The sequence below is a fragment of the Carcharhinus amblyrhynchos genome, chromosome 5 (genome assembly GCF_965287045.1).
Source record: "Carcharhinus amblyrhynchos chromosome 5, sCarAmb.v2.hapA, whole genome shotgun sequence".
Classification (NCBI taxonomy): domain Eukaryota; kingdom Metazoa; phylum Chordata; class Chondrichthyes; order Carcharhiniformes; family Carcharhinidae; genus Carcharhinus; species Carcharhinus amblyrhynchos.
The window spans coordinates 62159111-62184462 of NC_137328.1; the positions used below are offsets into that span (position 1 = coordinate 62159111).

Sequence of the window (25352 nt, forward strand, 5' to 3'; positions counted from 1 at the left end):
CCCAAAATATACTTTGTAACATGTATTAACCTGATGAAGGCACTTTATTCCGAATGCTTCGTGCATTCAGATAAAGTGGATGAGCTGGTGGCGCAAATCAGCATAAATGGATATGATCTGGTGGCCCTTACAGAGACGTGGCTGCAAGGTGACAGGGACTGGGAGCTGAATGTCCAGGGGTATCAAGTGTTTAGGAAGGATAGGCGGGAGGAAAAAGGGGGGGGGGGCGTAGCTCTGCTGATTAAGGATAGCATCAGGGTGGTAGCAAGGGATGATATAGGAACCAAAGAGCAGAAAGTGGAATCGTTGTGGGTGGAGATTAGGAACAGCAAAGGGAGGAAGACGCTGGTGGGTGTCGTCTATAGGCCCCCGAATAATGATCTGGAGGTGGGGCGGGCTGTTAACGCGCAAATAAGTGCGGCGTGCAGGAATGGAACGGCGATAATTATGGGGGATTTCAATCTACATATTGATTGGTCGACCCATGTTGGACGCGGTGGGCTCGAGGAGGAGTTCTTGGAATGCCGCCGGGATAGTTTCCTTGAACAGTGTGTGTTGGAGCCGACGAGGGAGCGATCTATCTTGGATCTGGTGTTACGTAATGAGGCGGGTAGAATTAGGGACCTTGCGGTGAAGGATCCTCTTGGGGAGAGTGATCATTGTATGGTGGAGTTTCTGGTGCAGATGGAGGAGGAGAAAGTGGGTTCCCGGACACGCGTCCTTTGTTTGAACAGAGGGGAGTACGGTAGGATGAGAGAAGAATTGGCGAATGTTGACTGGGGGAGCGCGTTGGAAGGTAGGTCTGCTGAGGAGCAGTGGAGGATCTTTAAGGAGATCTTTCTGGGTGCTCAGCAGAAATTTATTCCGATGGTTAAAAAGGATAGTAGGAGGAGAGGTAATAAGCCGTGGATAACGAAGGAGGTGAAGGAAAGTGTTAAATTAAAAGCGGAGGCGTTTAGAGTAGCTAAGAGTAGTGGGCGAGAAGAGGATTGGGAGAGGTTTAAACGTCAACAAAGATTGACAAAGAAGTTGATAAAGAAGGGTAGGAGAAACTATGAAGCTGGGCTAGCACTTAATATAAAAAAGGATAGCAAGAGCTTTTATAAATATATAGAAAGGAAGAGGCTGGCTAGGGTGAACATTGGACCCTTAGAGGATGAGAGGGGGGACTTAGTGGTAGGGGATGGGGAAATGGCTGAGGTCTTGAATAACTTTTTTGTTTCGGTCTTCACGGAGGAGGACGTGAATAATTTGCCGGGTGTTAGCGATGGAAAGGTGGTAGGACTGGAGGGTCTCAATGACATTATTGTTACTAGAAAGGCGGTGCTCGACAGACTGGAGGGACTGATTGTGGACAAGTCCCCAGGACCGGATGGAATGCATCCGAGGGTTCTGAAAGAAATGGCAGAGGTGATAGTGGATGCCTTGGTGGTTATTTTCCAAATGTCGCTGGATTCCGGGGAAGTGCCGGAAGATTGGAAAACGGCTAATGTTACGCCGTTGTTTAAGAAGGGTGGCAGGCAAAAGGCAGGGAATTATAGGCCGGTTAGTTTAACGTCTGTTGTAGGTAAAATGTTAGAATCCGTCATCAAGGAGGAAATAGCGAGGCATCTTGAGGGGAATTGCTTGATAGAGCAGATGCAGCACAGTTTCGTTAAGGGGAAGTCGTGTCTGACAAATTTATTGGAGTTCTATAAGGATGTGTCTAGGGCGGTGGATAGAGGAGAGCCGGTGGATGTGGTCTTTCTTGATTTTCAGAAGGCGTTTGACAAGGTACCTCACAAGAGGTTATTGCAGAAGGTCAGGGGGCATGGAGTTGGGGGTAGGGTGTTAGCATGGATAGAGGATGGGTTGTCAAATAGGAGGCAGAGAGTGGGGGTCAACGGGTGCTATTCGGATTGGCGGTTGGTGACTAGTGGAGTGCCCCAGGGGTCAGTGCTGGGGCCTCAGCTATTTACCATTTATATAGCTGATCTGGAGGAGGGAACCGAGTGTAGGTGTCTAAATTTGCTGATGACACCAAGATTGGGGGAATGGCAAACTGCGCGGAGGGTGTGGAGAGTCTGCAGAAGGATCTAGATAGGCTGGGCGAATGGGCCAGGAACTGGCAAATGGAATTTAATGTTGGCAAGTGCGAGGTGGTCCACTTTGGTAGGAATAATGGTCGGAAGAATTATTGCTTACGTGGCGAAAAACTGCAGCAGGCGACGGTGCAGAGGGACCTCAGGGTCCTTGTGCATGAGTCGCAAAAACCCAGCCTGCAGTTGCAGCAGGTGGTCAGGAAGGCTAATGGGATGCTGGCCTTCATAGCGAGGGGGATTGAATATAAAAGTAGGGAGGTCTTGCTGCGGCTGTATAGGGCATTGGTGAGGCCGCAGCTGGAGTACTGTGTGCAGTTTTGGTCGCCGCACATACGCAAGGATATTTTGGCCTTGGAGGGAGTGCAGAGGAGGTTTACTAGGCTGATGCCGGAGTTGAGCTATGAGGAGAGGCTGAATGAACTAGGCTTGTACTCGTTAAGAGTTTAGAAGAATGAGGGGAGATCTCATTGAGACATAAAAGATGATGAATGGGATGGATAGGATAGAGGTGGAGAGACTCTTCCCGCTCAGAAAGGACAGTAGGACTAGGGGGCACAGCCTCAAGATAAAGGGGGGTGCGGTTTAGAACGGAGTTGAGGAGGAACTTCTTCACTCAAAGGGTGGTGAATCTCTGGAATTCTCTGCCCGTTGAAGTGGTGGAGGCTGCCTCACTAAATATTTTTAAGACACGGGTTGATGGGTTTTTGATAAGCGAGGGGATTAAGGGTTATGGGGAGAGGGCGGGAATGTGGAACTGAGCCATGACAGATCAGCCATGATCTTATTGAATGGCGGGGCAGGCTCAAAGGGCTAGATGGCCTACTCCTGCTCCTATTTCTTATGTTCTTATGTTATGTTCTTAACATCAGTGTATATTTGTGGAGTTAAATGGGGATGAAAGGAGTATTATATCATAATCAAGCTTTTATGTTTATTAAATGTGTTTTTATTGTTAAAAACTAATTAGCAGTCTCGTGACTCTCTGTTCTTCCACATTTCCTAAAAAAATGTAAAGGTTACGGGCTTTTGAGCCAGGATACCATTCTGGGATCTTCCTGTCCAGTTATATCAACTGGGATTGTTACAAAATAACGTTATATAAAGAACATAACAGCTTATGAGGTAGGATTACAAATTTTAAGAAAATTGAATATTTCTTAAATATGAGCTAAGGTTTCACTATTGTTTCACTGTCCACAAATATGACTTTTAAAAGCATGCATTTACCGACAAATACATTGTGTTCTAACTAGTTAATTGGATAACCAGTGATGCCAGATTCTTGATACCCATGTTTCCAAATGAGACTAGAGGAATCAATCCAAATCGTAGCCTGTTTCACAAACAGCATGCTAAGCTGCTTCTTAATATAACACAGAATTAATTGAGTAGGTTCGATACTGATATCTGATTGTGGAGAACCTTGCAAAATTGTCCAGTTCAAAATTGTGTAAATGTGTTGAGCGTGACTCACGTGTTCATATATTGGGTTCAAACATTCATGAGCATGGGATACTTGTGGAGCCTACTCCTTCAATTTTTCACTGCGAATTGTGGTGGGATGTGGTAAAGTGGCAAAGTTTAGTTCTGAACTTTTGGCTGTGGGACTGGTCAATTCTGTTGCATTTGGTGTTTAATATGTAGGTAACCTTTACACCCAGCTTCATTTGATTAGTACTTCATTCTAAAACATGCTAGATACAGCACTTGCTTCAATACTCTCCACTGAATCAGTTTTTGTTTCCAAACGTGCTATAATAGTTGATTGTGGCCAATTGTGCTGGCGTACAATTTCCCAGCTAACAAGAAGTTTACAGATACTCAGTTTTGCATTGCTAAATCTGTCCTGTCTCTTTTTCACTTAGCCTGAAGACAAGTACTTTATTAAAGAACAGAAGATGGCTTTAGCAACATGATGAGATTTTGACTTCGCAAGGAATACTGCAGTGGACAAATTATCTGTGACAGGTGTGTTGCTGAAGACAAAGTCAAGTTGTTTAGCTCCCTCATCAGCTGTTGCAGGTCCAAAAAAAAAAACTAGAAAGTTAGATTAATCTGCATGTCAAGATCTTGGAAAGTCTACACGGGTGATTTAGTAGAATGGTACCAGAGTTATGTGCAGAAACTGAAGATTATCCTCTTAAGAGCAAAGAAGTTTAGGGGAGGTTTAATAGAGGTGTTCAAAATACTGAAAAACCTTGATAGCGTGGATAGAGAGGTACATTTTCAACTGGCTGGTGGATTTGCAACCAAGGAATACATCTAAGATTTAACAATGGGGAAAGCAGGGAGGTTCAACTCATTGTAAAACTCTTTCAAGGACCAGGGATAAGCATTGTGGGCTAAACTGTTCTATGATTCTACGGTCCATCAATGCTGCCATCTCAAACTGCAGATTTACAATTTTACACTAGATTTAAGTTCATGAGGTGAACTGACAAAAGGAGCAGCAGTCCAAAAGCTTCTGCTTTCAGATAAATCTGCTGGACTATAACCTGTTGTTGTCTGACTCCTCATCTAGGCCTTCATGATGTGATAGGCAAAGATGACAATCCAAGTGAACTTTATTGAATGATCAACTCCAGGACTGAACCCGATTTCCACTGAGATGTGCAATGCAGCCAGCATATGCAGTCCAAGTTCAATAGTGACAACCTGTTGGGCTGATCTCTCAAAGTTCTCATTCAGACCTGAATTCAACAAAACTACTAGTTATATTAGAGTCTGAAATAGATTCAATAATATGTGTTGGGGAAAGATTAATATAGTAGGCAAACAGTAGTTACTGCAACATTAAAACGGTGAGCTGTCTGGTGGCCCAGCTGGTAAAGGCCAATTGCTGGAGGAAGGTTACTGCTTTGATTTTCTAGTCTATGCTGGGTTAATTTATTCAGGCCAAGACAGTGTTAAAGTTAGCTCCATGGAGAATTTAGGGCAAACCTAGGGGGCTGGTAACCCTAGATTCTCTGCCCAAGCCTGACACAACAACATCGGCCATTTAAAATGAGACTGGAGGGAAACAACGGTCAAGTAGGACTGTATCAAAGCAGCAAGTTAATGCTGCAATGAGAAGATGGGCAAAAATTAACCAAAAGAAAAACAATCTTCCAAAGAAACTGTTTGTAATAACTCAGCAAATACACTTGAGGGTTAGTTCTGGCCTCAAGTATTTTCATCCCGATGCAAGATGAAACTTGCTCCAGCCCCGGCTTAATTAGGTGCTCTTCGCATGCATTCTTGCACAGAGTGATCTATAAATCTTGTTCATTTTGGAATGATTTTGAACCTTCTTAAAAAATCAGATTTCATAATTCCTGTTGCTACTGCCAATACTGGATGTTTTGTTATTGAATCATTATTTGGAAATTGTTATTGCTTTCAAAAGGAAATTTGATAAGCACCTAAAAAGATAACATTTGCAGGGTTACAGGGAAAAGGGGAGTGGAATTAGCTTAGTTGGTCTTGCAGGGAGCCAGCACCATCGCAAAGGGCCAAGAGAACTCATTTGAAATCACACACATCACTACTCTCCAAAATTAACTCATTATGCAAAACCACTTCTGAGCATCGATATTGTGATAAAGTGCTACAGGAATGCAATATACTCATTTAAAAATTTCATGTTTTACAAGTTTTCTAGCAATATTTAAAATGATGGATGATCCTGAGACGTTCAAAACAGAAGGGGATGTCAAGGTAAAAGAGTGAAAAATGGTTCCACCAATTGATAGGTAACTAAAAAACATAAATTTTAAGATCACGGCAGAAAACAATAACTTGTACCTATAGTGTCTTTCATGCAATAAGAAGCTAGTCCCAAGGTGCTTCACAGTAAGAAGTCTCACAACACCAGGTTAAAGTCCAACAAGTTATTTGATAGTAAACACCACAAGCTTTCTGAACACTGTTCCTTCGTCAGGTGAGTGGAGAATTCAGAACTCTCCACTCGATTCCTGGCTCGGGTCACTGTCTGTGTGGAGTTTGCACATTTTCCTCGTGTCTGCGTGGGTTTCCTCCAGGTGCTCCGGTTTCCTCCCGCAGTCCAAAGATGTGCGGGTTAGGTTGATTGGCCATGCTAAAAAATTGCCCCTTAGGGTCCTGGGATATGTAGGTTAAAGGGATTAGTGGGTAAAATATGTAGGGATATGGGGGTAGGGCCTGGGTGGGATTGTGTTTGGTGCAGACTCGATGGGCCAAAGGGCCTCTTTCTACACTGTAGGGTTTCTATGATTCTATGCCCCAGAATCGGTAAAACTCCAGCCTGTATGGCACATAAGGTAATGTTAGGGCAGATGACCAAAAGCACGGTCAAATTGGTAGATTTTACAGTGTTTTAAAGGAGGAAATAGAAGAAAAGTGGAGAAGTTGAGAGTATGTGTGTGTGGCGGGGTGGAGGGAAGCAGGGAAGAGGCAGTGGGTGCAGGGAGAATTCCTGAGTTTAGTGCCTGAAGGCAGCTGAAGGCATGGCCACTATTTGTGGAGCGATTAAAATCAGGAACATTCAGGAAGCCAAAATTAGATGAGTGCTGCTGGCTAGGTTGGCCTCTGATCTGTCAGATGTACTGCTCTGAAGCCTGCTGTCAGCTTGATAATGAAGCTCTGCTCTCAGAAAAGACTATGCTTCCCTTTGGTGATACCAGGTGGCCAGCCAATGCATTTTGCTGGTCAACTATTCCACAGATAAAATGTACCCCATATTCTGAATCCATCCTGCTTTGATGGAACTATAATTCCCATAAGACTATTTACGACAGATCATTTTGGTTTAAGACCGAGATCTTCAAAGCTATGTTCATACTTCAAATAAGTACAATTTGGGGAAATGCATGTGGGAATAGGACAAGGGAAGGAAAGGAAACTTACTATTTTTCTATCATAAGACTCCCCACTACTATATGTAGTAGCAAGGGTTGATGAGCATTCCTCCAAGTACCAGGGCTTCTTCCCACTCTCGGCTGTACTGCTGATGGAGATTGTGTAGATGCTGTTGGTATAACCATCACAGGAACAATGATCTCGGCTACGGCCACCATTACCAGATGCCCATACATAGATGGAGCCCAAACCCCCACGGCCCTGTTAAGATAAAAATATTGCAGCAAGTTATAATTTTAAGCACTTTAGGAGTTGTTTAATTCATAAAGAAAAAAATGTTGTCTATTCAGAGACATTCTAATTTGACAGGAAGATTTCAGGTGCTGGTGTATCAGCAGTTCTTCACGTATCGGCAGATCATAAGAGGTCTACACTTTTTCCTTATGACAGCACTTCTATATTTAACTCGTGTCCTTATTGTTTTAAGAAAAATCCGACCGTAATTGCAAATACTTTGCCACTTCCCCATTTAAAAGAATGGGCCTAAAATTAATGCAATGATGGAATAAGGAACCTGGAAGCAGCTGTACAAGATTATAGCAGGTTTAGATAAGGTACACCTTAGACAAAACATGCAATTCCTATTAGGTGATACAAAGACAGGGGGACACAGATTTAAGCTTTTAGGCAAAAGGTGCAGCGTGGCATGAAGTACTTTTCCCCCTGATATAGCAGGTGGTAACAACCTGGAACCTGCTGCTTAAGGTGGTGGTGGGAGAAAAGGGATGATGAACAATTTCAGAAGGAAATTAGATGGGCACTTGAGGAAAATAAATTTGCAGGGCGACAGAGATAAAGCAGGGGAATGGAACTGACTGAACTAATCTACAAAGATTTTGGCATGGACTTGATAGACTGAATAGCCTCCTTCGGTGCTGTTTTTATTCCGTAACTCTTAAGTACAAGAAATATTCTGATCAGTCTGCACCTCTGGAGAGAACAGGTGCAAAGGGTGAACTTTGTAAAAATTGCTTCTGAAGAGGTCTGCACTTAAAACATTAACGCCTGTGCTCTTTGTAGGATCTATTGAATGCTTCCAGCCTTTTCAGTTTTTAAAGATCAATAGTATTTCTGTATTGTACAAACTTCATCGTACATCAAACAATGAGGAGTTACACATTGCTGAGTCCAATGTTTAACTTCATGTCCAATAACTAATTTGACATAAATAGGTGCGAGAAGGAAAACAGTACATCTGTGACAACTAAATCTTAAGTTTTACAGTATGCTCACAAAGGGCCATAGCTGACTAATACAAATAAGAAATTATTACAAAAAGGCTACAAATGTAGTTTGCATGAACATTTGCCAAAATAGATTAAAATGGCATGCACTTGAAAAAACTATACTCCACACCAGAATTATTAACAAAAATGTCTATTCTAAGTTATTATTTATGCATACATTCCACCATCTATAATAGGTGACATTTTATTCTCAAACACATAAACAATTGAAATTAGAAGTTTATAAACACAAAGTACAAATAGTATTCATTTAAAAGCTCATTATTATTTATTGCTGAACCCACTGCAGATCTATTAGGACACAACATCCAAAGAGGTGGTAGTTTCTGATCAGAAGGCAGATTTGTAAGTCAAATTGTTGCTACTGATCAGGTAGATCTTTGAAATGTTTAGAAATGATTTAGAATTGTGGGGATTTTAAAAAATCCCTACAACTGTGAAGCAATTATAAACATTTATTTTAAAAAATTCGATGCCACAAGTATAAAATTCATTGGCAGATACAACAGATAAATATACAAACAAGACAGATAGATGGATGCATGCAGACAGGACTTCCTGAATGAATACATTCAAATGCACCTTGGCAAAGTTTTCCCATTCCTTGAAGTCTTTTTTTTAAAAACCATCATTCCCATAGCAAACAAGATTTGAAGGTAACGTGGGGAAAAAAAACAAAATGCGGTCCGGCTGTTGGTCAAAAATACATAATCCAATGATGCTGAGGCTGCTCTATTGGCAATGGAATCATTTGGAATGAACTGTGGATAATGGAACGGACACCCAGTGCAGTAGGTGGTCGAATTACTGGCTCTAATTTAAGGTACAGTGACTTGGTGATGCCCGAGGAGTGCAAGCATTCTCATGTATCTTATTATTCCTGACAGTAGAATGTTTATGGCTGTCACATTGTTGAAATGCTTTGTTTTACTCAGGCACTGCCAAGCTGTCATTCTGCAAAACACAATTTGTGCATCAGCAAAGCTTGTAACAAAATAGTGATCTACACCTTCAGCAGAGCAGGCACAGTGACAAGCCCTTTCATTCCAATTTAGTGCAGGCATTCCTTCCAGTCTACTGCTACATTGAACATGAATAACTGGTGGTATTTTTAACTATTTCTATTCTCCAGCACTGCTAAGAATAATATATAACTTTTACCCCACAAACCTTTACTATTAGAAAGCAACTCTACTTAACAAGTTCTTGCACTGTTAAGGAGTCATTTGGGCACAAGTTGAAGTTTGGTATCTTTCTGTCAAACAGAAAACATCAAGACCAGCTTCACCCCAGTGATGATTTACAAATCTCTACAATTCCTTTAAAAAAAATTATTTCTTTAAAAAAAAAACTGCAACATATTTGAAACTTGCCATAGTTTAAAGATAGTAAATTGGTCATTAGAAGAACTGTTAACCATACTTTCATTTTTTCAGCCTCAGTTTGCACCAGGCTAGAATAACAACTGTACTGTTCCAGGATGATGTCCCTCCAGGTAGAATGCAGGGTATTCCTTTGGCCCCAGTCAGTTTATGGGAAGGGTGTTGTGCCTGATATTGGTGTTAGCGCAAGCTGGGCTTATTGCTTTCCATACATTTCCAAGGTTCTTTTCATCGTCACTTTGGCATCAATGGAATCACTATTTACAGTCTGATCACACACATGTTTCACTCTCCCAAACTTCCAGTCTCATGGAGCTTTTGCCAAGTTCTCTACTCTTTTGATGGAATGTCACAGACCTGAAACTCTGGGCAGAATTTTACTGGCATGTCCGCCTGAGGTTCGTACAATCTTGCCTGAGGCCAGCAGAGAATGTCGCTCTCTGAATCCTGCCCGATCCCAGGTTTGGGGCGAGTGTGCCAGTAAAATTCTGGCTATTAGCTCTGTTTCTGTTTCCACAGATGCTGTTTGACGTGCTGAGTGCTTCCAGCCTTTTCCGTTTTTGTTTAGAACATGGTGTTCTTACATCAATGTTTTTTACATCAAGAGGTTATATTGCTTTCATCTTTTTTGGATGCATTAAGTGAACTTCCAGGTCATTACTTTCTCCCTCAGCTAACCACTTGTTTTCTAAATATTACCTTCTCTATCATTTCATAGAATCCCTACACTACAGGAGGCGGCCATTTGGCCCATCGCGTCTGTACTGACCACAATTGTGGCATATATTTCTCTAAAATATATGTACTGTACTGTACGTAAAAGAGAAATTTTCAGAACAAAGCATTATATTACTCTTTAAAATGCTGGAAAACATACCAGTAAAATGTCAAGAACAACAATGCAAGGTGGGGTGGGGGAAAAAAATGGTGCTACATGTCTCCTATCATCCAGGAATGAACTTTGTACCAGACTCCACTTCTGCGGTGGTTTTTAATTCCACTACTGCAAAAGCTGCACCTTTACACTGCAGCTTAATTTATATCAAGTCCACATCTCGTGGCGCACCCATTGTAATCACTACTTTTCGCCCATCATACGTAGGACCATTGGGTTAGTTTGTACAGAAAAATAAACTGAATTATAGAACAAGTTTTTTAGACAGACGCTAACCTGGAACTCACTAACCTGGAAGGAGGTGGTGGAAGCGGATATAATAGTGACTTTTAAGGGGCATCTTGACAAATACATGAATAGGATAGGAATGGAAGGATATGGTCCCCGGAAGGGGGTTTTAGCTCAGATCAGGCAGCATGGTCAGTGCAGGCTTAGAGGACCGAAGGGCCTGTTCCTGTGCTGTAATTTTCTTTGTTCTTTGTGATCCCAATGGAAGTCATAGGAATCATAGAAACCCTACAGTACAGAAAAAGACCATTCGGCCCATCGAGTCTGCACCAATCACAATCCCATCCAGGCCCTATCGCCACATTCCTACATATTTTACCCACTAAACCCTCTAACCTACACATCTCAGGACACTAAGAGGCAATTTAAGCATGGCCAATCAACCTAACCCGCATATCTTTGGACTGTGGGAAGAAACCAGAGCACCTGGAGGAAACCAATGCAGACACAAGGAGAACGTGCAAACTCCACACAGACAGTGGCCGAAGCCAGGAATCGAACCCAGGTCCTTGGAGCTGTGATGCAGCAGAGCTAATCACTGTGCTACCGTGACCCACTAAGTTCTACGGCGTAATTAAATAAATAAACATGAATTTAATTTATTCAAAAGCAAAATAACTGAGGATGCTGGAAATGTGCAATAAATCTCTCCACATATCTTCCTGACCTGGAGAGTACTTCCTGCTTTTTTTTGTTTTATTTTAAGTTATTCTGTTGTCTTAAGGAAGTGGTTTCTGTGATAGCCCTTTATGTACAGACAATTTTCAGCTGTACATTTTTTGAGACTCAGTTATTCTGGGGTTGTGTTTGCTTTTTAAATAAAACTCAATTAGCTTTTGAGCACCTTAAAAGCACTACACAAAAATTCAACTTCATTATTTGTAATTAACTTGTATACATTTTCAAACTTGTCACTCCCCTCCAAAAAACTCAAGCACTTTATTTAAAGAAAGCCCATTGATTCACATGGTCTTTACAGCTGAGTGAAGCTCTTCATCCCAACTTTAGCTCATTCTTTCAGAAATAACTTAGAGTTCCCCTCCACAAATCAGATATCTGTATCTTAACGATTCAAGGCTTTTTGATTTCAGTGTCCTTTCTACAAGGCAATTTCATGGTGTGTGGTGGATTTCCTGAAATCAGTCCCAAAGTCTTTTGCCAGTTTAAACTCATGATCCCTTCCAACTCTGTTTTGTTTTCCATTCTGTTTTATACAGTATAAGATTATTTTATATGAACATATTCTTTCAAGGCTACCAAGTCAAGTTTCTTGAATCTCTCCTCCTAGCTTAGTTTTTCAATGTCAGGGGTCTGCCCCTTTACCAAACTGGCTCCATAGTCTGACTAGCTCTCTCAGGCAATTCAAGATTTATCCTGAATCCACCACTATTTTAAACTTAACTAAAAGCCTCCCAGAGGGAGCTTCACTAAATATTTTTGCAAGTCTGTGGATACCACATTATGGTGGTCTTTCCAATGCCCACAGCCCACTTATAATGTCATTTCCACACCAAAAAAATATTCAGGAGGTTTTAAGGATAGAGCAGTGACACCATATCTGCCAATTTTATTTTGCTTAGCATGGAATGGAAACTTTCAGACATTAAAGGGATCAGAATAACCAAGCCTCAAAAAAAAAAGATATTTATCAGAATCCATATAACATTTGGCAACAAAGATAAAGAAAAATATCAAGTCCATCTTTTGGTACAAGCTGTGAAGAATTAAATCTTATTTTATAATCACACTTCATTCATTGATTATGCTACTAAATTCCCTTGTTTCCAAGTTAACAGCTTTCTAGAACACTTGTTGCAGAAGCGACCAAATGTTTGATACAGTGATAGATTACATAAAAAATTAACTTGAAGTAGACGTACAAAAAAAGTAGCTATATAATCGTAAATAGATGGTGTGGGGGTGGTTCAAAATATACACCGTCCCTGGTTTTCATCTGAAACCCAGTGTACCTTAGGTTTGCTCCATAAATGTTAGAGATGTATGCTTTGAACAAATGGTCCTAAACTACAATATCATTCAAGCAAAGAGCACAGAACAATATAGCACAGGAAACAGGCCCTTCAAGCCTGCGCCGCGCATTGGTCCAACTAGATCATTCGTTTGTATCCCTCCATACCCAGTCTGTTCACGTGGCTATCCAGATAAGTCTTAAATGATCCCAGCATGTCCGTCTCCACCGCCTGCTTGGCAGTGCATTCCAGGCCCCCACCACCCTCCGTGTAAAATACGTCCTTCTGATATCTGAGTTAAACCTCGCCCCCTTCACCTTGAACCTGTGACCCCTCGTGATTGTCACGTCCGATCTGGGAAAAAGCTTCCCACCGTTCACCCTATCTATGCCCTTCATAAATTTTATACACCTCTATTATCATTCTGTCTTTCCAGGGAGAACAACCCCAGTCTACCCAATCTCTCCTCATAGCTAAGACCCTCCATACCAGGCAACGTCCTAGTAAACCTTTTCTGTACTCTCTCCAAAGCCTCCAAGTCCTTCTGGTAGTATGGCAACCAGAATTGGACGCAGTACTCCAAATGTGGCCTAACCAACGTTCTATACAGCTGTAACATCAGATGCTAATTTTTATACTCGATGTTCCATCCTATAAAGGCAAGCATGCCACATGCCTTCTTCACTGCCTTCTCCACTTGTGGTGCCACCTTCAAGGATCTGTGGACTTGCACACCCAGATCCTTCTGTGTGTCTATACTCTTGATGGTTCTGCCATTTATTGTATAGCTCCCCCCTACATTAGTCCTACCAAAACGCATCACTTTGCATTTATCTGGATTAAATTCCATCTGCCATTTCTCTACCCAATTTTCCAGCCTATCTAATCCTGCTGCATGCTCTGACAATGTTCATCGCTATCCATGAGTCCAGCCATTTTTGTGTCGTCCACAAACTTACTGATCATACCAGTTACACCTTCTTCCAAATCATTTATATATCACAAATAGCACAGGTCCCTGTACAGAGCCCTGCAGAACACCACTGGTCATAGACCTCCAGCCAGAAAAAGACCCTTCCACTGCTACCCTCTGTCTTCTGTGGCCAAGCCAGTTCTTTACCCATCTAGCCACCTGTCCTTTTATCCCATGAGATTTAATCTTTTGCACCAACCTGCCATGAGGGACTTTGTCAAACGCTTTACTAAAATCCACACAGATGACATTCACGGCTCTACCCTCGTCAACCGTTTTTATCACCTCAAAAAACTCCACCAAATTTGTGAGGCATGACCTCCCTCTTACAAAACCATGCTGTCTATCACTAATGAGATTATTCCATTCTAAATGTGCATACAAGCTATCTCTAAGAATCCTCTCCAACAATTTCCCTACCACGAACGTCAAGCTCACCGGCCTATAATTACCGGGGTTATACTTGCTACCCTTCTTAAATAATGGTACCACATTCGCTCTCCTCCAATCCTCTGGGACCTCACCTGTGTCCAATGAAGAGACAAAGATCTCTGTCAGAGGCCCAGCAATTTCATCTCGTCTCCCTGAGCAGTCTAGGATAGATGCCATCAGGCCCTGGGGATTTGTCAGTTTTAATGTTCTCTAAAAAACCTAACACTTCCTCCCTTCTAATGGAAATTTTCTTTAGTGGGTCAGCACTTCCCTCTGAGACACTCCCAGTCAACACATCCCTCTCCTTTGTGAATACTGATACAAAGTATTCATTTAGGATATCCCCTACTTCCTTGGGTTCTGAGCATAATTCCCCTCCTTTGTCCTTGAGAGGTCTGTTTTTTCCCTGACAACTCTTTTGTTCCTAACATATGAATAAAATGCCTTAGGATTCTCCTTAATCAACAAAGAACATCCCAGCACAGGAAACAGGCCCTTCGGCCCAACAAGCCCACGCCGCCACATCTTCCTACACCTACCCTGCCCTGTGTGTATGTGAGTGGAACCCCTAATGTAGCCAGATTCAGGGGAGAATAGTGTCAATTTGGTACACCAATCAGCCTAAGAGCACATCTTTGGGGTGTGGGAGGAAACCAGAGCGCCCGGAGGAAACCCACGCAACCACAGGGAGAATGCACAAACTCCCACAGACACAGGCCCAAATCCATGTATCTGCACAGCTAGTAGTGCTAGTCACTGAGCTGTTGCGGTGCCCATCTGCCGGTCCAGGATCAAGCACACACACCGACACGAAGTACTAGGCCACTCCCGGAACCTCCAAGAGCAGCCCACGCACGACCCACCGTGTGCATGCCCCTCGTTTGACAACAAGGTGGACCGACCCTGTGGAATAAAAACACAAAACATTAACATGTAATACTACATTTCCAGTGTCATCCCGAGGCTCTGACCCTATTTAATACCCTCTACTATAACCCTCCATCCTTGCTTCGCTCATGTGTCTGTCTAAGTAAACCTTAAACAAGTCCAGCGTGCCTGCCTCCACTACCCTACTCGGTAGCGCGTTCCACACCCCCACGACCCTCTGCGTGAAAAACCTTCCTCTCATATCTAAATTATACTTCTCCCCTCTCACCCTTAGATCGTGACTTCTCGTAATTGTCCCCAATCTAGGGAAAAGCCTACCACTGTTGACTCTATCTATTCCCTTCAGTATTTTATATACCTCTATCATATCACCCCTTAATCTCCGTCTTTTTAAGGAGAAGAGCCCCAGTTTCTCCAACCTTTCCTCGTAACTCAGTCCTTCCATGCCAGGCAACATCCTGGTAAACCTCCTCTGCACCCTCTCCAGGGTCTCCACGTCCTTCCAGTAGTAAGGTGACCAGAACTGGACGCAGTACTCCAAATGCGGTCTAACCAATGTTCTGTACAACTGAAGCATTAGACGGCAGCTCTTATACTCTATACCCCTTCCTATAAAGGTTAGCATTCCATAAGCTTTCTTCACAACCTTCTCTACCTGTGTTGACACCTTCAGAGGGTTGTGCACCTGCACTCCCAGGTCCCTCTGTATTTCTATACTCTTAATCGGTCTACCTTTTATCACATAACTCCTCCCTGCATTATTCCTTCCAAAATGCATCACCTCGCATTTGTCAGGATTAAATTCCATCTGCCATCTATCTGCCCAATATACCAACCTATCTATATCCTGCTGAGTCACCTGACAGTCCTCCTCAGTATCTGCAAATCCTACCATCTTGGTGTCATCTGCAAATTTGCTGATCACACCACGTACACCCTCTTTCAAGTCGTTTATATATACTACAAAGAGGAGAGGTCCCAGTACTGAGCCCTGCGGCACACCACTGGTCACTGGCCTCCAGCCAGAAAAGGTCCCCTCGACAACTATTCTCTGTCTCCTATTTCCCAGCCAGTTTTCGACCCACCTAGCTACCTGTCCTTGTATCCCATGTGCATTAACCTTTTCTACCAGCCTACCGTGAGGGACTTTGTCAAACACCTTACTGAAATCCATATAGATGGCATCAACGGCTCGCCCATCGTCAACCGTTTTTGTCACCTCCTCGAAGAATTCCACCAGATTCGTAAGGCAAGACCTCCCCCGAACAAAGCCATGTTGCGCATCCCTACTCAGATCGCAACGCTCCAAATGCTCATACATCCTATCCCTAAGAATTTTTTCCAATAATTTTCCTACCACCGATGTCAAACTCACTGGTCTATAATTACCAGGGTTATCCCTACTACCCTTTTTAAACAGTGGTACCACATTAGCTACCCTCCAGTCTTCTGGGACCTCACCTGTGTCCAAAGAAGAGACAAAGATTTGCGTCAGAGGCCCAGCAATTTTATCTTTCACCTCCCTAAGCAGCCTGGGATAAATACCATCAGGCCCCGGAGCTTTATCCGTTTTTATGCTACCTAAAAACCTTAGCACTTCCTCCCTCGTAATGGATATTTCCTTCCACTGATCTACAGCTCCCTCCAAGACCCTACACGACACCGATCCCCTCTCCTTCGTGAATACTGACACAAAGTATTCATTCAGGATCTCCCCCATTCCCTCAGACTCGATACATAGCTCCCCTCCCTTGTCCCTAAGAGGACCAATTTTCCCTCTAACCACTCTCTTGCTCCTAATATAAGAGTAAAATGCTTTTGGATTTTCCTTAATCCTATCGGCCAAGGCCATTTCATGCCCCCTTTTCGCCCTTCTAACTCCCCTTTTTATCTCCCTCCTACTCTCTCTATATTCCTCCAGCGCACTCTCCATTCCCAGTTGTTTCGACCTAACACATGCCTCTCTCTTCTTCCTGACCAAGTCTTCGATACCCCCTGCAATCCACGGCTCCCTAATCCTGCCTTTCCCATCCTTCCTCTTTATCGGCACGTGCCTTTCCTGCAACATTTTCAGTTTGCCCTTAAAAACCTCACACTTACCAACCGTGGACTTGCCAGCTAACAACCCCTCCCAATCAGTGTCCTTCAGCTCCCTCCTAATCCGGCTATAGCTCGCCTTCCCCCAGTTCAGAACCCTCCCCTTCGGCCGACACTCATCCACTTCCATTTTTATCCTAAAGTAGACGGACTTGTGGTCACTGTTAGCCACATGTTCGCCTAACTCAACCTCAACCACCTGCCCCGGCTCATTTCCCAACACTAAATCCAGTATAGCCCTCTCCCTAGTCGGGCTAGTTACGTACTGCTCCAGGGATCCTTCCAACACACATTTTACAAACTCCTCACCCTCCGTACCCCCAGCTCTAGGCACCTTCCAATCCACTCCAGGAAGATTAAAGTCACCCACTACAACCACCTTATTCTTTCTGCACCTATCTAAAATGTCTCTGCAAATACCTTCCTCCACTGACCTCAGGCTGTTGGGTGGCCTATAGTATACCCCTAGCATCGTAATCTCTCCCTTTTTATTCCTCAACTCCACCCACAGCAACTCAATCCCTAACTCCTCCATATTATCCTCCCTCTGCACTGCTGTGATGTGCTCCTTTACTAACAACGCCACCCCACCACCTCTCTTCAACTCTCCTCTGTCACACCTAAAACACTTATACCCAGGAACATCCAGCTGCCAATCCTGCCCTTCACGTAACTATGTCTCCGTTACTGCCACCACATCTAACTTCCTCACAAACATCAAGGCCCTAAGCTCATCCGTCTTACCCGTCACACTCCTCGCATTGAAACAGATGCAGTCCAACCCACCAGTGCCACTCAGAACCTCCTTCTCCCTGATAATTTTCCTTTCACCCAAACCTACCCTATCACTCAACTCCCTCCCGACCACATTGTTTACTGAGCTATCAGTCACATCCCCACCCCCCTCCCTATTAGTTTAAACCCTGCCTAAACACTCCAGCTAACCTCCCTGCTAAGACATTTGTCCCTCTCCCATTCAAATTTTCCCCATCCCTCCTATACAGTTGCCCTTCTCTCACAAATACCTCCCAGTGGTCTACAAAAGTAAAACCTTGCACCAATCCCTCAACCATGCATTCAGCTGCATGATCTCGTTATTCCTAGCCCTGCTGGTACTAGGCAGCAGCCCAGAGAATGCCACCCTGGAGGTCCTGCTCTTCAGTTTGGACCCCAACTCCCTAAGTTGCCTACGTACATCTGCCCTATTCCGCCTTCCTACATCCCTCTCCCCTGCGTGTATTATTACCTCTGCCTGGGTCCCCTCCCCTTTCAAAATTCCCTCTATACTTTCCTGTCTGCCAAGGAAATTCCATGACCTCTTTTTGCCCTTCTAACTCCCCGTTTGACTTCTTTCCTACTTTCTCTGTATTCCTCCACTGCTCCATCTGTTTTTAGCTGCCTGGACCTCACATACGCCTGTCTTTTCTTTTTGATCAGACCCTCAATTTCCCTGGTTATCCACGGCTCTCGAATCCTACCTTTCCTATCCTTCCTTTTTACAGCACTTGATTTTGGTATTTATGAAAAAAACAGGAGAGTACAATCTTTCGATCTGTTTACATTTTGAAGTCATGCTGTTCAAAACCTGGACAGCACACTGATCAATGTAAAATAAAACAGACCCACATGAGTATCTCAGTGCTGGGCAGGGACAGCAGGCTCAGTATGGATGAACTAACCCTTTTCACCATCTTAATGAGACTTTCTATTGCAAACACGCACAATTTCTACTTCCAACCACCAAATTTAATGCAAAAGCACCATTCAGCCCTAGCAGCTCATGCCTTGGTGATTATTTACCAAAATTCACTGGATTCCGGGGAAGTGCTGAAAGATTGGAAGACGGCTAATGTTACGCCGCTGTTTAAAAAAGGTAGCAGACAAAAGGCAGGGAATTATAGGCCGGTTAGTTTAACGTCTGTAATTGGAAAAATGCTTGAATCCGTCATCAAAGAAGAAATAGCGAGGCACCTAGAAAGGAATGGTTTGATAGAGCAGACGCAGCACAGATTCATTAAGGGCAAGTCGTGTTTGACAAACTTATTGGATTTCTATGAGGATGTGACTAGTGCGGTAGACAGAGGGGAACCAGTGGATATGGTGTTTCTAGATTTTCAAAAGGCGTTTGATAAGGTGCCTCATAAAAGATTGCTACAGAAGGTTAGGGTGCACGGAGTTGGAGGCAAGGTGTTAGCGTGGATAGAGGTTTGGCTGTCTAATAGGAGGCAGAGAGTTGGTATCAATGGGTGCTATTCTGATTGGCAGTTGGTGACTAGTGGAGTGCTGCAGGGATCGGTGCTGGGGCCTCAGCTATTTACCATTTATATAGATGATCTGGAGGAGGGGGCTGAGTGTAGGGTGACAAAATTTGCTGATGACAAGAAGATGAGTGGAAAAGCAAATTGTGCAGAGGGTGTGGAAAGTCTGCAGAGGGATCTGGATAGGCTGACCGAGTGGGTGAGGACCTGGCAGATGGAGCATAATGTTAGCAAGTGTGAGGTTATCCACTTTGGCAGAAATAACAGTAGGAGGGATTACTATTTAAAGGGCGAAAAGCTGCAGCATGCTATGGTGCAGAGGGACCTGGGGGTCCTTGTGCATGAGTCGCAAAAACCCAGTCTGCAGGTACAGCAGGTGATCAAGAAGGCGAATGGGATGCTGGCCTTTATAGCGAGGGGGATAGAATATAAAAGTAGGGAGGTCTTGCTGCAACTGTACAGGGCACTGGTGAGGCCACAGCTGGAGTACTGTGTGCAGTTTTGGTTGCCGCACTTGCGCAAGGATATTTTGGCCTTGGAGGGAGTGCAGAGGAAGTTCACTAGGCTGATACCGGAGATGAGGGGGTTGGACTATGAAGAGAGACTAAATAGACTGGGTCTGTACTCGTTGGAGTTTAGAAGGATGAGGGGGGATCTTATACAGACGTATAAGATAATGAAAGGGATAGATAGGGTAGAGGTAGAGAGATTCTTCCTGCTCAGAAAGGACAGCAGGACTAGAGGACACAGCCTCAAGATAAGGGGGTGGGGGCAGTTTAGATCGGAGTTGAGGAGGAACTTCTTCACTCAAAGGGTGGTGAATCTCTGGAATTCTCTGCCCGTTGAAGTGGTGGAGGCTACCTCGCTAAATATATTTAAGTCACGGGTAGATAGGTTTTTGATAGACAGGGGAATTAAGGGTTATGGGGAGAAAGTGGGAAAGTGGAACTGATCCACTTCAGATCAGCCATGATCTTATTGAATGGCGAGGCAGGCTCAAAGGGCTAGAAGGCCTACTCCTGCTCCTATTTCTTATGTTCAGTGTTTAAATTTCACTTGAGGCTTCTCCCATCCTTCCTCATGTAACCATAAGCATAAGCCTCAATTCCCTTCTCCCTGATGTGCTTTTCCAGCTTCTCCTTAAATACATCTATCTGATTTTCCTGAACTATACCATTTAATATATAATCCCACATTCTATCCACTAAGTAAAGAATTTTTATGAATTGATGTCTTGGTGATAATCATATATTGATGGCCTCTGGTAATGATCTGCCCCACATTCGCTTTTCAATATAAGAGAGTCTGTGGTAGGATAGAGCGGTTTATAAAGCATACTGGATCATCAGCTTTATCGATAGAGGCAGTGTACAAAAAGGAAGTTATGAAAAGCCTGTCTGAAACATTGCCTCAGCAGGATAGTGTGTTCAATTCTGGGCATCGCACTAGAGGAAGGATATGAAGGCATTCGAGGGTGCAGAAAAGATTTGCAAGAATGGTTCCGGAGACAAAGAACTTAATTTACCTGGACAGATTGGAGGAACTGGGGCTGTTCTCCGTGTCGATGAGAGCAGTGCAGTTGATGCAGCCTACATTGACTTCAGTAAGGCTTCTGACAAGGTACCACATGGGAGGCTGATCAAGGTGATGAGAACCTATGGGATCCAGGGCTACTTGGCAAATTGGATCCAAAATTGACCTAGTGGCAGGAGGCAAAGGTGATGGTAAAAGGTTGTTTTTGTGACTGGAAACACATGTTTATGTGTACCACAGGGTTTGGTTCTGAGTCCATTGCTGTTTGTAGCATACATTAATGATCTAGACATGATTGTGGGAGGTATGACTAGTAAATTGATTCAATTTATTTTTGTCACATGTATTAGCATACACTGAAAAATAGTTTCTTGCACACTATACAGACAAAACATACCATTCATAGAGGAGGAAAGGAGACAGTGCAGAATATAGTGTTACAGTCATAGTTAGGATGTAGAGGAAGATCAACTTAATGCAAGACAAGTCCATTCAAAAGTCTGACAGCAGCAGGAAAGAAGCTGTTCTTGAGTCGGTTTGTACATGACCTCAGACTTTTATATCTTTTTCCCAAAGGAAGAAGGTGGAAGGGAGAATATCTGGGGCGCGTGATGTCCTTAATTATGCTGGCTGCTTTGCCGAAGCAGCGGGAAGTGTAGATAATGTCAATGGATGGAAGGCTGGTTTGCGTGATGGATTGGGCTACATTCACAACCTTTTGTAGTTCCTTGTGGTCTTGGGCATAGCAGGAGCCATTCCAAACTTCTGTTTGTAGATGACACAAAAATTGGTAATGTGGTAAATAGTCAGGAAGAAAGCTTTAGATTATAGTAAGGTATAGTTGGGCTGGTCAGATGGGCAGAACAATGGCAAATGGAATTTATCCTGAAAAGTGTAAGGTAATGCACTTTCAGAGGACTAACAAGGTAAGGGAATATAAGATGAATGGTAGGACAACAGGAAGTGCAGAGGACCAGTGGGATCTTGGGGTTCATGTCCAAAGATCTATGAAGGCAGCAGGACGGGTAGATAAGATGGTCAAGAAGGCATATGGCATACTTGCCTTTATTAGCCTAGGCGCAGAATATATGAGCAGCGAGATTATGTTGGAGCTGTATGAAAGGCTCATTAGGCCTCAGCTACAGTATTGAGTTTTGGTCACCATGTTAAAGGAAGGACGTGATTGCACTAGAAAGAGTGCAGAGGAGATTCACTAGAATGTTACTTGAGTATTTCAGCTATGAGGGGAGGCAGGAGTTGTTTTCCTTGGACCAGAGAAGGCTGAAGGGGGCCCTGATTGAGGTGTACAAAATTATGAAGGACATAGATAGGAAGAAATTTTTCACCTTTGTAGAGGGATCAATAACAAAGGGACATAGGTATCAGGCAATAGGCAGGAAGTTTAGAGGGAATTTGAGGAAAGAAAATGAACTTAAACGGTAGTGGGAATCTGGAAGTCATTACCTGAAAGGATGATAAAGGCGGGAACCCTCACATATTTAAGAGGCATTTAGATGAGCACTATAGTATACAAGGCTATGGACCAAGTGTGGGAAAATGGGATTAGGATAGGTGGGTCCTTGATGGCCAGCACAGGCACAATGGGCCCAAGGGCCTCTTTCTATGCTGTACTCTGAGTTTTTAAGAGAAGATACTGAGAGGTTATTTGATAAAAGGTGTTTAAAATCATGCAGAGTCTGGACATAATACACAAGGAGAAATTGCCAATCCCGTTTGCTAAACTGGCCACAATCCCAAATTATACTAATGAGAATACTGGCAGAAGGCCAAGCACCAGAAGCCACCAATTTAAAGTTTCTATGGGCTGGAGGGTAATTAATGTAACCCACTACTTAAAAAGGAAGAGAAAAAAACAACGATTTACATAGACCAGCAAGACTGACATTGGTAGTGGGGAAAATTCTAGAGATCATTATCAAAGGTGTTATAGCAGAGCACTCAGAAAATACTGGCAGCATCAGGGATCATGCTTGACAAATCCTCTGGAATTCTTCAAGGATATAACACAGAGTTGATGAGGGGGAGCTAGTGGACGTGGTTTATTTGGATCTTAAGGTGGCTTTCAACAAATTCCCACAAGAAATTAGTGTATAAAATTAAAGCGCATGAGACTGGGGATAATGTATTGAGATGGATATAAAACTGGGCAATTTTCCACTTTTTGCTGTAGATGTTAGTGTTCTGGCTGCTCTTGGGCAATTTGGCTAGGAATACAGCTAGTTCTGGGGCATAGGTCTTCAGCTTTGCAGCCAAGATGTCATTAGGCCCCAGAGTCTTTACTGCTCAGCCATTTTGTATACAGCAAATTAAATTGGCTGAAGACGGTGATGGTCAGAAGGTGGAGGAGATGGATTATCCGTTTGGCACTTGCGTGTATTAAATTAACATTGCTGCATTTTGAACTGAATTAGCTGTGCTTTTACTATAGGCATAAACACAATACACACATGTTTATGCTGGCTGATGCTTCCTTGGACTTTATGTTTAGAGCTCAAACACTGCTGCCCAGTCTTGCTAAATATTTAGATTCTAACTGCTGAGGAGGAAGCTCTGGCACATGACCACGCCTGCAGAGTTGTCCTGGGTAGGAGGATAAATCTAGTGGAAGACCGTGTAGTTACAATTGCATGGCCGTTGAAAGGCCAAGATATTATGTATATTTGGAAACAGTTTTAAATAACAGTGCAATGTCACCTAATAAAAATGGGCATGATTCTTTGCCACTGAATGCACCTTATAGTGAAGACAAGGAAGACAGAGCGGCTGCTTGTGTAAATTGCCTAAAATTGGCCAAAGTAGTTTAGAATACCAAATGTAAGTTACATCCAGGGCAAATTGACTGTGATCTTTAAAAAAAATGTTGCTATAAATCAGCCCTGTCCATTAAACTGGCCACACTTCCAGATTACACTAATGAGCACAGAGAGTTTTCGCCAATTGTGTTCTTCTATGGACCTTTGAGGACGCACCTTGAATTCAGCCTTTTTGGCACAATGGAATTAGTAGACCTAAATATTTCATTTGCACAAAAATTGTCTGAAGTACTCCAACAAAACCAACAAATGGTTCACTGTACCTTTCTCCGAGTCTTTTTTCAGTTATACAATATCAGATTACTCATAGGTCGTACCTTGTGATAAACCCATTTCCAACTATATTAAAATTACAACAAGTTACCATTCTTAAATGCATCGAGAAATATTTTTAAATGCAAGATGTCTGTACTGTCATCTCTACTTTATCGAGTAGAGGAAAGCACTGACATCAAGCAAAGTTCAGTAAACAGTCCTGCTTGCCACCACCTGAGCAGTCTGGCAAATTAATTTATGTAGAAGGGTCATTATCATACGAATGGCATTGAATTGCAACTCCCAAAATGTACTCTTACCAAAGTTTCCTTTCTATAAATCCTATATCTAGTTTCATGTCACTTTTGCAAATATACTGCAAGTTCTCCATAAACTCCTAAGTGTGCATTTCAGAAAAATAAAACTAACAAAACTTTTAGAATACGTACCCCATGACTTTGTTTATAACTTAATTAGTGAGCTACAACATTAAAAAAAGGCTAGATGTACCTGCACTTTAAAATGCTTTTGAGATTACTACCTGCACATGGTTCACAATTCGTCATACATGTCTGAAATAACTAGGACCAGTCAAACTCTACGCAAGATTAAAGGATCATTTGTGCAAATAAAAGTTACAAGGTTGCAATACACTTGAGAAATTTGGACAAAAGCACACGAACAACTAAACTACTTGAATCTTAAGTGAACCACAGCAATGAACATATGCATAAAGACACAGATATATATGCCTACACAAACACACTTCATAATAAGGGTACAAAATATATATTTACTCTAAAAATATGGAGCCTTGCAACAATTAGGTTTCAAAGTTTTTCCAGTTGGTTTCACTGGCATGGTGACACAGGTTAGCACTGCTGCCTCACAGCATCAGGGACCTGGGTTCGATTCCCAGCTTGGGTCACTGTCAGTGTGGAGTTTGCACATTCTCCCCGTCTCTGCATGGGTTTCTTCCAGGTTTTCAGTTTGAAAGACATGCTGGTTAGGTGCACTGACCCAAACAGGTGCTAGAGTATGGCAACTAGGGGAACTTCACAGTAACTTCATTGCAGTGCTAATATAAGCCTTACTTGTGACTAATAAATAAACTTTAAAAACTTTGGAATCCATGCTTTTTGTTACTATTATTATTGGTGCCAAGTTTCTAATGCTTTCAATTTCAGTGGGCCAAGAATAATTCTAATTTACCCATATCAGATCCAAAAAGGCAGGCAAAACTGTAATCAAACAATCCTATTTAAAGAGATGTTTCAGGCACAGTTGGTGTACATTCCCAAGAGGGAGGAAAGGATAGGCCAACCAAAACCAGAGCTTCCTGTT

At 42.9% G+C, this 25352-nt stretch overlaps 1 protein-coding gene across 3 annotated transcripts in view; it reads right to left on the reverse strand.

Annotated features, from left to right (window-relative positions):
* pcsk5b (proprotein convertase subtilisin/kexin type 5b) overlaps positions 1-25352 on the reverse strand; it is a 338718-nt gene that overhangs the window by 191696 nt on the left and 121670 nt on the right. For all 3 annotated transcript variants that reach the window (XM_080188893.1, XM_080188895.1, XM_080188894.1), the window contains exon 8: positions 6945-7157. In XM_080188893.1, the coding sequence (XP_080045019.1) occupies positions 6945-7157 (213 nt within the window). The remainder of the gene's footprint in view (positions 1-6944; positions 7158-25352) is intronic.